A 15,100-nucleotide genomic window follows, 5' to 3' on the forward strand; every position below is an offset into this window, starting at 1 on the left:
AACCCTTCTTCCCAAGTCTGTGCCAAGGCTCTGCGTTCTTGTTGGAAGCCTGAGAGTCTGGGTTAAGGGACTGGGGTGAGAGGTGTAAAAGAAGGAAAACAGATTTTCCAGATAGTTCAAAATATTCTAATTATTAAATACTACAAATATAGGCAATACACCTTGTCATCTAAGAGGGAAAATACAGAAAAACCTGTGGATGTTAGGTTCAAAAAAACAATAGGAATAATGAGGACAGAATTAGTCCTACTGGCAAGAGTGTATTGCTGCGAAGGGTTGAGGGCTGGGGTGGCTTCCCATCACTGCTTCCATGAGTGAAATGAAGCCCAGTGGCTCCCCTGCACTAGCTGCCAAGTCCTGTGGGCGTTTTCCTGTCTTATCAACAGCAGATGGGAGCAGGGAGCAGAAGCAAGAGGGCTCGGGTCCTCTTTCTGGTCACACTGCTGTGGAGGCCTTGCAGCCTTTATCCAGGGCGCTAAGGCTGGTGACACCAGGGGACAAAGTGGATGCTGGGGGCCCAGGACATCGGCATTGTTTTAACACACTCCAGGGATGGGGGCACAAGAAGCACCAGCCTGAGCCCTTGTGACAAAGAGGGGACAGCCAGAGGGAGGGGACGGACATGCTGTGCATCAAAGCCAGGGTCCTGGTGCTGCAGACAGCATCTAGGCCTCTGTGAGATGCAAGCCAGCCACAGGAGCTCGGCCTCACTGTCTCATCCAGAAAACTGAGGAGAAAGGGGGAAAGGGTGGCTGCACAAACAGGATTCATAGGGCTTCCTGCAGTGCCAACACTCTGTGAGGCCACGAGTCAGAACCAGGGCCTGTCGCCTGCCCGTGGCTAACCCTGAACCTTTCTTCCTTCGGGACCTGGGAGAGGGGCAGCTCCACACCTCTCCTTCCTCCCTGCCTTCCAGTGGACAGCCATGTCTCCTCTTCGGTTTCTCCCTGGGAGAGGTGCTACTCTCTCTACCTTGTCCTTCTGTCCACCCGACCATTCCTCCCCCTTCCTTAGTCCTATTACTGCTTTTCCATCAACTAAATATTTCAGATAAAGGCCACCCTCGTGGGCTTGCCCTGTAGAATCACGGCCATTTAAATGGCCCCAGTAAACATGCAAGTGTGTGTGTTTGTATGTGGCACAGGGAGGGCTCAAATCCAAATTTACCACCATCATTAAAAATATTAAAAACAAAAAACAAAAACTACCTACCTTGCTGGCTACCACCAGCTGAACCATTCCAGTGGCGGAGCGGAGAATGGCCACAGCTTCCTCATGGGAGAGCCCCACCAGTAAGTGACCATTGATTACCAGCAGCTCATCTCCTAAGGACAGCCTGCCATCCCTGAGGAAATGGAGACGGGAAAAAAATCCCTTGTCAAGATATTCTGGGCTTGAGAAGGGACATTTTCCTGGAGCTGGGGAAGGTCACAGGAGGGACGGTTAAAATCAGGCTAAGGAAAAAGTAGAGATGGCCAGCGACAGTTTGGGTTGGGATTTTTCCTTTGGTCTGGCTGGGTCCTGATGCCCACTTAGGGAAGCTCCATGATTTCACATGGTCACCTGGTAGCAAGCAAGTTCTTAATTCACCACCATATCCTGCATCAACCTTAATGAAATGCTTCCCATCCAGGGGGAGACAATGATAGAGGAACTGAGACCCCAAGGTTTTTGGAAAGTCGAGTCATTCTGTTTTTAATCCTAATGCCATCCGGTCCTCACAACTGAGTTGTCAGCTGCGTCACTGAGCTAAGCACCCCAAACAAAGGTATCACAAGCTCAGCAGAAAGCCTTCTCTAACCTGCTGTCCTCTCTCTTTCCAGGTGACAAGGCCCTGGCCATATTTCCTCTGTAGCACCTGGGACACTTCACTGCATGTGCATGTGGCCCCCCACCCCGCACTCCCAACACACATGCAGAGTTACAGGACCTTGAGGATAAAGTCTCTCAGCACCATTTCCATCCTACAGCCACGCTTCATCAGGAGGATGGAATACAAAAATCAAACAGTCTGACCAGTTTACTGCTATTGCAGGTATCAGACCTGGTCTACAAATGTATTCTGTTTCTTTATTTCCTCTAAAGTAAATTACAGCTGACTTAGAGCTTCCTTCCCACTGGGCTGGGGCTGCGTGCCCTAGGGTGGGTCAAGGGCTGGGGTGGCACACTGTGCCAGAGCATTGTGCAGGTGCCTTCAATCATGACGGATCAACAGTCCTGTGGGTTCCACTTGAACCTCCAGTGGTCTGGTCTTCCATTATCCCAAAGGAGCCAGAGGTTTTTCATCGCTATTGCTAAATATGGGATAGGAAATCTGGTGAGGGGGATGGTCCCTAAGCCTAGGGTTCCACCATCCCCTCTGAAGACTTTCCATCAATACCCAAGGACAGACTGTGCCTGTCCCCAATATTCCTAGATTTACCCAACTTTCTCTCCAACATGTCGACTCTTCCCACCTTGCCTTCTTTCAGCAAATCAACCAGCTTCTCTCCATCCTTCCCTCTCTCACTGGTTTTTCTCTCAGTCGTCTAGGGCATGCATCATCATCTTCTCCATGAATTTAGGCTTTCACAGAAGACAGGAGGTACCAGAGACTTGTGACAGCCTCTGATTTCTGTCCTTCAAAAATCCCTAAATCAGAGAAATGCTAAGAACCCTTCTAGTTGCTTGGACTGGAAAGAGAAGGGGAATAGGAAGCCCACAGAGAACCTCAAGGAGGTGTGTGGGTGGGCCATCGAGAAAGAGAGGGATTCAGGAGTAAAAAAGAACACTAAGTTCTGACCAATGTCCTTGAATTTATTCAAGACCATCCCTACCCCCATCCCTTTTCTTATTTCCCTCTTCAATTCCATTTGTCTCAGCTCCTGTTATTAACTAGAATGCCCCACATGTGAATTATATACTCCAGAAGCAGAGAGAGACATGCACACAACTCCAGGCTAAGGGGGAAGAGAAAATGGCGAAACCTACTAGAAACAGCTCACATAGAAAACAGACAAGAACAGTTCTATATAAGTTTATCTCTGGGCACAGGAATTTCCTAATTGCCAACTTTACAAAGACATGCTAGAACCTAAGACCTAGGATTAATGGGGAAATGGCTATCTGATGGGAGTTCCTCAAAGCATACCTCATGTGGGAAATTTAGTGATGCTCTTCTGGATAAAAACTAAGGTCTTAATCCTTCCATAATGACTGCTGCCCAGATAACTGACAAGTGCAGTTATTCCTATCTCTAGTTGTTAGCATCTTACTCTGAGTCATGAGACTAGAACTGGGACATGACACATGATAGTTTCTACCCTTGTCCTCTCCTTAGTCTTCCAATCTTTACCTCCGACTCCTTCAACTCCACTTCATGAGATAGAGTTTTCAAAGCCCTCTCGGTCTAGGGCAGGCCACACCACTCTGGTTTGCCTATCCCCCTTATAACCGGGTACCTGGACTGAACACCAAATTCCCAACTAGATTTACCTCCCTCATCCGTGAAACTCTACCTTTATACACCTACTGTACATGTGTGGGCACATAACACGTGCACACACCCCAGCATGCCTTGTCAATAGTAGACGCCCTATATACACGGAAGCAATCAGCTAGCAAAGCAAAAGCATGCTGTCTATTTTGGTATAGTTACATCCTTGTAACTCCAAATGGATTTCTTTGTACATGCTCTGCCTAAGCACTGTCCTTCTTCCTACTTAAGACAATAGTTCAGATTAAAAAACAAGTTTTGAAGTATGAATTGTTCAGGCCACAAGGAGAAAAATTCCCATTTCCTTTTTTCCCCTTGGCATTTACATGACACATGTATGTGTGTGTTGAAACCTGACAGAACTGACACAGCACATGAACTGTGGTCGCATTTAAAATCAATTGCTTTCCCAAGTCATTTGCCACAATCTTATGGGGGTTAAGATGTCAGGAATGTGGCATTCTGTTGCATAGCATAGTCTCAATAGGTAACCACATGTTACCAGTATCCTAAAAGTTAGGATAAGTAACAATCACTTGAAACTCAAAACAGACTAGAAAGAAATCTGATCTCTTCTGATTCGGAGGAGCCTGTACCATCTCCAGCAATTAGCCACTTCCTGTGCCCAGAGGTGTGTTTAATTGAAACTGCTCATGTCTGATTTTCTCCCATGCTCCAGCATCATCTTTATGAACTGCAATTACCAGGGCTTTGACCAAATGGAAGAGTCCTACACCCGGAGGAAGGGAAGGGAGAGGATAAGGAGGCAGAGAAGAAGGGAGAGTTATCTAGTCACCTGTGAGCGGCACCTCCTTCCTTCACTTGAGTGACAACGATAGCGTGAGGTGAGCGCTTTGATCCTCGGCCTCCACTAACCTGAATTCCCAGCCCATCCGATTCTTTAAGCAGCTCCATCTTCCATATCCGGCCAACTTCCTCCTTGGAAGAAAAAGTGAGCACACTATGAAGTATATGGACAGACACATGGCATTGACCCAGGAGAGTGGAGCTGTAGGTCAAGCCAAATAGTCATCAGTTGTCAACAGGTATTGTAGATGACCACAGAAAGAAAAAGCTCTGTGTGCTGGATCAGACTCTCTAGCTGCCTGTCTAATAGAACGTTCTATGATGATGGAAATGTTCTATATTTGTATAATCCAACATGGAGCCACTAGCCACAGGTGGCTATTGAGTGCTTGAAAAGTGGGTAGTGGCAACTGAGATGATAAATGTTTTATTTCATTTAGTTTTAATTAAATTAAATAGCTACCTGTGGCGAGTGGCTATAATAATTGGACAGCAAGGGTGATTATCCAATTTCCTGACCAGGATTCTGTTAAGGAAAACTTCTTCTGCCTGAAACCTGGATACCACTGTGTGTATAAACACTGGCTGTGTCTGGGTTCCATTTATTTACACACAGCTACTAATTAATAAAGGAAGACGAAAGGAAGGCAAAGATAGGTCTTGGTGCCAGGAGACTTCAACTAATTTGAGCCCAGTTCTGACACTTAGTACTTATGAAAGTCCTTATGCCTAAAACCCTCAGTTACCTTGCCTCTAAAGTGGGGATAATTATTAATACTTTCAGATTTGTCATTAGGATTAAATGAGATATTTACGGAAGCAGCAGTGCTTCTGGCACCTAGTAGAGACATAATAAATGTTGACTGGTAACCTTATATTACTTATATATGCACATGTATATGGTAGAACCATCATATTGTAATATACCCAGTGGTACTGTAACAGTGCTGCATGGGGACAAATGGCAGCTACAGTTGTGGTGAGCATAGCATAATGTGTAGTTGTACAATCACTATGTTGTACACCTGAAACAGATGTAACATTGTGTGTCAACTATACATCATTAAAAAAAACCCTATCATGTTGAATTGAATCTCAAACTTCCTAAGAACATAAAAATGAGATCTCTGGTGGGAGAAACCAAAACAGGAAATTAATTGATGAATTTGTTATTGGCTTCTATAGACATTGGTCTGTACACTCTTTAAATACATTAAAACATGCTTCAACCCTTATAAAAATCTATTCTTTAAAAAAACTAATCATGTCTCTAAGTCCTCTGGACTAATGGTAGCTTTTCTTCTTTGGTTAATTCTCCGTTTGACTCCCTATTTTATGCCTGATGCAAAATGTTTGAGTTCCTTCAGATACTTGGGTGTTCAGAGAAATGAAAGCAAAACCTTCCAAGGTGATTTACTTTGGGGGTCTTACGTTAGGCTCACTCCTGTAAGTTCTTTTTATCTCTAGGTCTATGGGTATGCATTCCTTAACATATAAAACAAAAGCCATGTCCTTTCCTCATCTCTCATGAAGGTCTAATGGAACCATTAAGGTCCAATATGGACAAAGCCATCCTCCTCCTAGAAATAGGCAACCTTCCCATTTAAGCTGCTTGCAAAAGAAAAAGAATGTGAAGTATTCAGAAAATCTCAAATACATACTGTCAGAAACTAAAACGAAACTTTATGCAATAGTAAAAAAACCAGATGTTAAACAGTCACTGATGTGCAGCAGTAAGAATGTCTGGGGAAATTATTAACAGACAGAGACCTGTTGGATCCTATACTTTCTCGAGTCAGCGCTGCTCAGCGGGGCTCCATTGCTCTGGCAACATGCAGTGGTGCCAACGGTCTCCTTCATCTGCTGACCACAGACCAACGATGCCTGTCTGGCCAAATGTAACTTCAGAAGTCACTGGCTTACCGCAGTAGTTCATGAACTTGTCAACAATCCCTATATCATCCAATCATTTCACTTTGGACTCCATGGTTTTTGGTTTGTTGCCTCTGACCTCTGGAACACCTTTATCTCTTCTCCATTCAGAAATAACCTCCTGGCCTTCAAAGTCTCTCACAGCTCCACTATTTCCTAAAAGCCATCCTTGAGAGTCACTGCTACTGACAAGATGGCAACTTTCGACACATGAGGCCCTATGGCCTAGTGGATAGCCCCAAAGGGAACAAATTCAGGGATGTGCTGATTAGCTGTTGTCCCGGCTTGCTCCTATGGGCCTACCCTATGGCTGCCTCCCTGGGCCTAACAGAGTAGCTGAGAAACTTGAGCATAATGGTGGCTTGACTTGTTTTTTCCATGGAAGATATGCCGTGGCTACTAGGGTCTTGACGGTATGGGACAGTGCTCCTCCGTCTCCCAGTACAGAAGAGCTGTGAAATCCTTTCCCCAAAGCAACAGGGACCATTATTAGAGTCCAGAACTAAGAAAATCCATTGGCTTTAGCCCAAATTAGTAGAAACCTATTCATCCCATTACTAGCTGAATCATCATTTCCCCCCATCCTACCATCTTTTTGTTAAACAGAACATGTTACGTACGGTTCATAGAGGGTATGACAATACTAGATATACAGTCCTTTCTCATTTTTAAATGCTTTTAGAAATAGAACTCGTGGCAAGAAACATGCAAAACTATGATCACGGGGAAAGAATAATGACCTAATGTATATACTCTTGACAAAAGAGCTAAAGACAATTTTCATTAAGAGCACTCACATGCCCCCTTTATACCCTTGCCTAATACACACACAAATAGTTAAATGCAAAATAAAACACATATCTAATAAAAACAGCTTCAGAGGGCAGGGATGACCAATCTGTAATACAGCCCCCAACTATGCTAGTCAAGAAGCAGATCTTCTTTTTCTTTTTTTTAAAGATTTTATTTATTTATTTGACAGAGAGAGACACAGCGAGAGAGGGAACACAAGCAGGGGGAGTGGGAGAGGGAGAAGCAGGCTTCCCGCGGAGCAGGGAGCCCGACACGGGGCTCGATCCCAGGACCCCGGGACCATGACCTGAGCCAAAGGCAGACGCTTAACGACTGAGCCACCCAGGTGCCCCGCAGATCTTCTTTTTCACTTTTATCCAATAACATGAGTTTTTTCCTCCATAATTGAAAGTAGGAACTATAAGGGGGGAGTTCAAAGAAGTCCATGCAAGTTTCCCAGCTCTGGAATTTCTTGATCATCTAATGAGGAGTTCAGAGGTACACAAAGGAAGGCACAAACAGGAAGAAAGAGGCAGATGTTATCAGTCTCAATTGTCCAACTGTCAGTATTAAATCTAGCTGCCCACAGCTAAAAGCAGTGTTCAGGTACAAATAAAATCAGCGTCTGAAGTTTATGAGGCTAAAGCTGGCACTGGCAGAAAATCAACAGGCCAACTTAAATATAATAATATTAAGTATATTTCCAACTGCCTCCTTACAATTCCACTTCGGTATCTAATACACACTTCAGTATGGTCAAAACAGGACTCTGCCTCCCTCTCACTCCTGGCTTTCTCACCTCCATGGGAAGAGCACCATCATCTACTCAAGCTAAAGAGGATATGCAAACTAAAAGCTCACAAGTTATCTTTGATTCCTCCTTCTATTTCCTATATCCAAACCATAAGCAAGATCTGTAGATTCTACTTGCAAAACACACCCACATCCACCTACTTCTGCTCCTCCCTGCCACCACCACTGTCAAGACCACCAGCATCTCTAGCTTGAGTTATCACAATAGCCTCCAATCTGGTCTCCCTTTTTATTTTTTGCTCCCTACAATCTCCTATTCTCCATTACACATCTAGGGGGGACTTTTTTTTTTTTTTTAAAGATTTATTTATTTATTTTAGAGGGAGAGAGAAGGTAAGCAGGGGCAGAGGGAGAGAGAGAGAAACCTCCAGCAGACTTCCCACTGAGCATGGAGCCTGACATGGGGCTTGATCCCAGGACCCTGATGATCATGATCTGAGCTGAAATCAGGAGTTCACCACTTAAGACTGAGTCACCCAGGGTGAACTTTTAAAAAACATATATCATGATGCACTCAGCTTAAACCTTCCAATAGCTCCCTACTAGACTCAGACTGAGGTCTAAATCTTTGAGGTGGCTTACACAAACCTCTACATCTAGTCCCGCCCATGCTCCCAAATCACCTCCCTGTGCTTTCCCCATCACTCACTGTGCTTCGGTCTCTCTGCCCCTGGAACACTCCATCACTCCTGTCTAGGACAGCTGCATGTGCTGGCTCCTCCCTGGAAATATTCTGCCCCCAGATTTTGTAGGGCTGGCCTTTCCTGACACTCAGGCTTCAGCTCAAACATTGCCTCTTTAATGAGGTCTTCATTGATACCAATTTCAGCTAACTCCCCACCACGATGCTGCCCAGGCATCTTTCATGTTACTGCTTTATTTCATTTATAGTACCAGTTGTCACCATCTAACATTTAGATTCAGTTATTTGCTTGTTTATTGCTTGTGGCCCCTTATCTGTGATAAGTGCCATGGGACAGAACCATGTCTCTCATCTATTAGCAGGTTCTCCAGCAACTAGAACAGTGCCTAGCCCATAACAATACTGCATAAATGCCATGGAATTAACAAATATAGGATGTTAATCTTATGGTTTTTCAGAAGTTACTGAGAGTGACATTAAGAGGCTCGCCCAGATGGGAAACCTGCATGTTTGCCAATGTTTAGCATGTGAACACCCAATCCAGTTGTAGAGACAATTGAGTTCTGAAACAGATCCTGTCTAGACAGATGGCTCAAGCCTTTGCTTCCTTTTACATTGGCTTAAAGGGCAATGAGACTCTGTCAGCCTGTGGAGAAAAAGCCAAACCATGCAAAATTGGATGCTATGGACTTTTGTATTAATGTTGTTGAAGTGCTACCCTTTCCTATAAAATGCCAATTACTGTGTGATGCTCACACATGCATCTCTTCACGGACGCAAAAAAAAAAAAAAAAAGGATTTATTTACAAAACAGAGGTGGTACATTAAAGGGAGCTATCTCGGCAGCATTTAAATGACCTCATCTTCTGCTGGAACCAAAAATAATATTTCACAATAGCATCTTTTCTCCAAATGTGAGAAGAAACATCATCCAACTAGAATTTTACTGCAGTAAATCGTCTGGCTCTAGTTGCAAACTTAGATCCTGAGACTGTTTGCCTATCCCTTCTTACTTAGAATGATCAGTAAGAAATAAAAAGATATGGGATCAATGTCACAGTTGAAGTTCCTGAGTCATCAGACCAAAATGTTCAGTTTACGGGTGAGGAGATGGAAGCTCAGAGGAAGAACATGGCAGCCTGACGGCCACAGAACGGGGGATGGAAGAACGAGGGCTAGAACCTGGTGTCCCATCTCTCAGGCCTGAAGCTCTTGGGTGCCTTCATTAATAAACACCTCCAGAGCACCTGCAGGTGCAAGGCAGTGAGCCAGGACACAAAGACAAGTAAGGTCCTTGCCGTTCAAGTCTACTGGGGACACAACAAGCCACATGGTAATTGGAATATGTGGGATTCATGCATTGATGAAGATGAGAAGGGGGCACTGCAGGAGCCCAAAGAGGAGACGCCTAAAGATGGGGCATGTGGCAGAAGGGTCACAGAAGCCTCCTAGAGGAGTGTGTCATGGTGTTTCGTCCCCCAGAAACGGAAGAAGCTAAGCTACATGGGGGAGGAGAGGAGAAACAGGATAGCAAGAGCAGCATGTGCAAAGGCTCAGAGGAGATATTGATCATAGTCCTTTGCAAAAAACTGTGGCTAATTCAGCCCAAACAGGGGAGGAAGAAAGCAGTGAGAGATGAAGGCAGAAAGTTAAGCAGGGATCATACAGTGAAAGGGTTCCTGTGCTTCACCAAGCTAAGGAGCTTGGGTATTACCCTGAAGGTAAAGCGGACCCACCCAAAGGGCTTAAGCTTCAGTGTGTGTGAGGATGCACACACATGCCTGAGGTGCTCTCTTTAGAAAGGTCTCTCTGGTTGCTGTGGAGACACTGGATGACGGGATGACAGTGGACAGTGGGATGGGTAGCAGAATACTAGGACCACCATGGGGGAAATGAAAGCCGTTTGACCCAGATAGAAAGGGAGAGAGACCCCGAAGGGAGCCGGGGTTGACAGGACTTGGTGATCAACTGGACAGTGTGGAAGGAAGAGGGCAGCATTTCAGTTGACTCCAGGATGCCAACTGTCCCAATTTGCTGGGATGAAGGCATTTCCTAGGATGTGGGATTGTCAGCACAAAACCAGGGAAAGTTCTAGACAAAGCAGGTGAGTGACTGCTAGTTGAATCTCAGGTTTCTGGCTTGGGCAACTTTACGGGTGGTGGAACCTGGAATACTGGAGCCAGCTTGGTGATGTGGGAAAGTCAAGCATCAAGTTTTAGGCATGATGTGAAATACCCAAGATGGAGATACACTGTAGGCAGTTGGTAGAAAGGATGGGGTGGGGGGGGGCTCAGGAGAGAGGTGAAGGAGCAGACATGGACTGAAGAGGGACATTACCACATAGAAGGATAGAAGTTCACCCAGTGACCATGGGGGGGGACTTACTAGAATAGGACCATCCTCATGCTGTTTCTGCTTGATGCAAACATCAGGGACAACCTAGGAGATGTCCTGGGTGTGACTCTCCTTCTCAGTTTCCTTTTCCTGCATATTCAGACCTGGGGCAGCCTTCCTGAGGTCTCTGCAGACCACCTGCACTGAACGACTCAGACTTCCTGAGGTCTCTGCTGAGGGAAGAGGTCTGATACTGTACAGGCGAATTACACGTGTTAGGGTGAGACCACAAATGGACCCATAGACACATACACCAGCTATAAATCAATTCACCTGGCTGGCAAATGGTAGGATTCTTTTTTTCACTATTATGTGACTAAGTTGTATTTATTTTTTACCACGCTGCATTACAAAAATACACATCTGTAATAAACAGGCTTGCAAGAACTTTCCCCTTGGATGAGTAATGGTCTTCACTAGACAGGGAGTAAGGAACTCTGACCTCAGTTCTAAAATTGCCTATCTGTGTCCTAGGAGATTATGTTTTAGACAATGCGACCAACTTTTGTAGTTTCAAAGATTAATCTGGTTGCATATGTATTATTATGTGTTGATATTTTATAGAAACATATGGCTTTTTAAAAAGAAGATATTTATTAGAGGAAATATGTTTCCTATAGTTCTGTTAAAGGGAAAGAGGATATGAAAACAAAGACTGAAGATTTATTTTCATGTAACAAATAACAGTCTATGAAAAAGAAGCATCCGACAAATAAAAATGGTCTGAATGACTATAAGCCTTTTCTGTAATTTATTAAGTCTTTGTAGATATATTAAATCATTAATAAAGCAGAAATGGAACAATGTTTACATGTTTAATCTCCCATTATTCAAATGCAATGGAATTTTTTTCCCCGAGGGCTTAAGAGGTAAATACCTAATTTTTGTTTTTCTGGAAATTCCATTTTAGCATGACCTTGGGCTCATCCTGGAGTAAAAATAAAAATCTGCTTAGCCCAAGAACCTACAGGACTTTCTGTGATGGTCTACTGGTCCCAATGTTGGGGGGCCACCTGGATTCAGGGGAAGCTGTGACAACCTCCTTCTCGCCAACTCTATCAATCCTGGGTAAGTGCATCAAACAATGATGCTTCTGGGGCAGAAAAGGGTGTTAAAATATATTCGTGCCTGAGAGGGTCTGTGGCCTATGCTGACTTTCTAAGATGGAAAGTATAACCCAGGGTCAATACTCGCTCTCCAGATTATGGCCAGTTGTGAAGAATGCAAATTCCAGATGGCAGGTCTCTCCTTTTTATAGGCATGTGGCTTTAAAAAAATGTCCCAAAGGCAAAAGATCTAGTTTTTTTTTTTTTTTTAAATCACCGTTTCATTTATATCTTCTTGGACATTTGACCTTGAGTGCAAAAACCAGGCAAAAAAACTCTGATATGTGTAGTCTTCAGATAGTCTAATCCAGAAATTCAATTTTACATTATTGACTTCAGTTAAGATGAGCAGAGAATAGTAGCCTCTTAAATGGTCTTTTTTTTTTTCTTTAAAGTCATTTCCAAATTATTTCCACTGTGTCCTAGGTCAAATGAAAGCCTGTTTGTTTGGACTGTATATGAGATTCAATCTCTTTTGGTAACTTAAACCTTCAAAATGATTAAGAGAACCAACACTTCCTAATTTATTCACTCTAGGCTTTCTGTGCATTCATAATTTAATCATTAGGAGAACAAGTCATATCCAAGTAGAGTATTACCAATAAGAAACACATTATAATCTTTTTATTGCCCTTAATTCTTTTTTGAGGGGGACCATAAAGTTTGTAGAAAATCATTGATAGAGACATTACTTTTTTCTTCTTCATTTACACCTTCCATCTACAAATCATGCCTCTCTGGGTAAGGCTTTATGAAGATCACTGAGATCCTCAGATGAAGGAACATAGTCCCCTGAGAGAGGGGTTATTTTAATTCCTCTCCTCCCGTTATATAGATTAGCTATGATTGCAGAAATATGCATGAAATAGACTTACTAGAAATTCTATTCACTGCCAGGGTACCATTTCAGCAGCCTGCAAAGCTGAACTTGATACTTCTTCTGTGCCCATTTTCTATCTTTCCAACTTTCTCTTTTATTCTGAAAGGGTGTCTCCTGGAGGGACTCAGGAAACCAATCAGAAACCACGTAGTAAGTTACTGCTTCATTAGGAACCCACAAGAGTATCTGCCAAGAGGATTCTTGGAAGGAACATGCTTACCCGAAAGAAATATCACTTCAAGAGAGAATGTTGGTTATAACGAAGGAGATGATTTGAGGCTAGAAGTGTACCCATTACCATTCAGAGTATACCACATCTGCTTTGCCTTTAGGGAAGACCAACCCTGACCATCACAGCTGGATATCACAGTATCAGAGATTTCTGTGAAATTTCCAACCTTTACTGGAATTCAGCAATTTAATAATATAAACCCATAAAAATGTCACTGGTTTTGAAGTGTTAAAAAGAAAAGCAGATGCTTCTCTGCGTGGTGAATATCCTTCCTGTGTAATACTGAGGCTTGAATGTTCATGCTATCAGCTGCCACCAGGAATTCTTGGCCTTGCTGTGGCAATTCCACTGGGGATGGTAGTGATAAATAATGATGCAGTTCAAGTACTTTATCTGGGCCTCATATGACTCAAATTATACCACAGAAGGCTTGAATTTTCCACTTAGGATCACTCAACTAGCTCTTTATTTAAGTAGGATAAAATGACTTGGATTTTTTTTTTGTTATTGTTATGTCCTCTGACCATTTATCATAATAAATGTGTTGGCTTCCAAATACAAGGCCATCTTAGATATATTTTCTAAGCCGTAAAAGCAACTTCAACAGTATTTCTTTTAAAATTCAGGTTCTATAATCAAACCAAAGCTTACCCGTGCCAGGCAGTCACTTGATTGGAAGTCTGTCTTCCCAGATTTTGAGAAGCGGCGTTTGTCATTGCTTGTGGGTAGAGAAGCATCTGTCTTTGGAATGCTATGCTCTGTCCCTCTGTCTGCTTCTGAACTGTCTAGATGGGATCCAGCCAGTTCCTTGAGAGATTCTGAGCCATTTTCTAGCTCAAAAGCATGACCATTTCCAAGTTCAGGGTCTGGGCCATTGTCCAGCTCAGAGATGGGGTCATTGTCAAACTCACAGCCAGGGCTGCTCTTGGGTTCTTCAGTGGCCTTCTGGGTAGAAGGCCTGGAAATGACCCCAAACTTTCTTGCTCGTTTCCCCTTTTTCACAGTTTGGTCACCCAGCTCCAAGGAAGGTGTCTCTCCTGGTTCAGAGCTGTTGCTACTGTTGCCATTATAAGGAGAATGGACTTTGTGCTTGAAGCGGCGCAGCATGATCAGGTAGATAAAGCCGCCATTCCAGCACTGCTCAGCCAGGTAACTGCAACAAACACAGAGGTGCCGGTTAAAACCCTCAAAACATCCTTCTTGACCAGTGCATCGGGCTGACACATTCAGCAGCCCACACAGGACCCGTGTGATTAACACCCTGCCCAAGCAATTGAGGTACTAAGCTTCCTAAAGAGACTCAATACTCCATTCTTTTAATCTACATAATTGCTGATGATAAAAATAACCCCCAAACAAACCAAAACCCCCAGGAACTAGAAATTACTAATGAAAATACCCTAGGGTAAGTAGTTAGAAATGGGTTTTTCTATTCACAGAGCCAATCCTAATATATGATTAAAAAAACAATAATTCTGCCTTTCCTCAACAATTTCTTTTTTTTTTTTAAAGATTTTATTTATTTATTTGAGACAGGGAGAATGAGAGGGAGGAGGGTTAGAGGGAGAAGCAGACTCCCCGCCGAGCAGGGAGCCCGATGCGGGACTCGATCCCGGGACTCCAGGATCATGACCTGAGCCGAAGGCAGTCGCTTAACCAACTGAGCCACCCAGGCGCCCCTCCTCAACAATTTCTTACATCAGAATTATGCTAGCCTCCCATTCACATAGTTTTAAAATTAAGAAAAAAATTTTTAAGTGAACTATGCCCAGTGTGGGGCTTGAACTCATGACCCTGATATCAAGAGTTGCATGCTCTATGGACTGAGCCAGCAGGCACTCCTCCATTCATATAGTTTTGCCATAATTACTCTGCAAGTCCCCAGGGTAAAGAATAGCTCAAATCGATTGAGGGGAAAGTAAGGTTTTGCTCTTAGGATCAAAATATCTACTGCACAACAAGAACCTCTGCCTCACAGCATTAAAGTGATAAAAGAGCACAGCGGGGAGGGGTGTTGGCTGGTATC

At 43.7% G+C, this 15,100-nt stretch overlaps 1 protein-coding gene across 1 annotated transcript in view; it reads right to left on the minus strand.

Annotated features, from left to right (window-relative positions):
* PDZD2 (PDZ domain containing 2) overlaps positions 1-15,100 on the minus strand; it is a 217,703-nt gene that overhangs the window by 76,743 nt on the left and 125,860 nt on the right. Inside the window, exons 2-4 of the mRNA XM_044917177.1 lie at positions 13,726-14,227; positions 4,272-4,414; positions 1,213-1,345 (exon numbers count right to left, since the gene is read on the minus strand). Coding sequence (XP_044773112.1) covers positions 1,213-1,345; positions 4,272-4,414; positions 13,726-14,227 — 778 coding nt within the window. The remainder of the gene's footprint in view (positions 1-1,212; positions 1,346-4,271; positions 4,415-13,725; positions 14,228-15,100) is intronic.

The sequence above is a fragment of the Neomonachus schauinslandi genome, chromosome 7 (assembly GCF_002201575.2).
Source record: "Neomonachus schauinslandi chromosome 7, ASM220157v2, whole genome shotgun sequence".
NCBI lineage: Eukaryota > Metazoa > Chordata > Mammalia > Carnivora > Phocidae > Neomonachus > Neomonachus schauinslandi.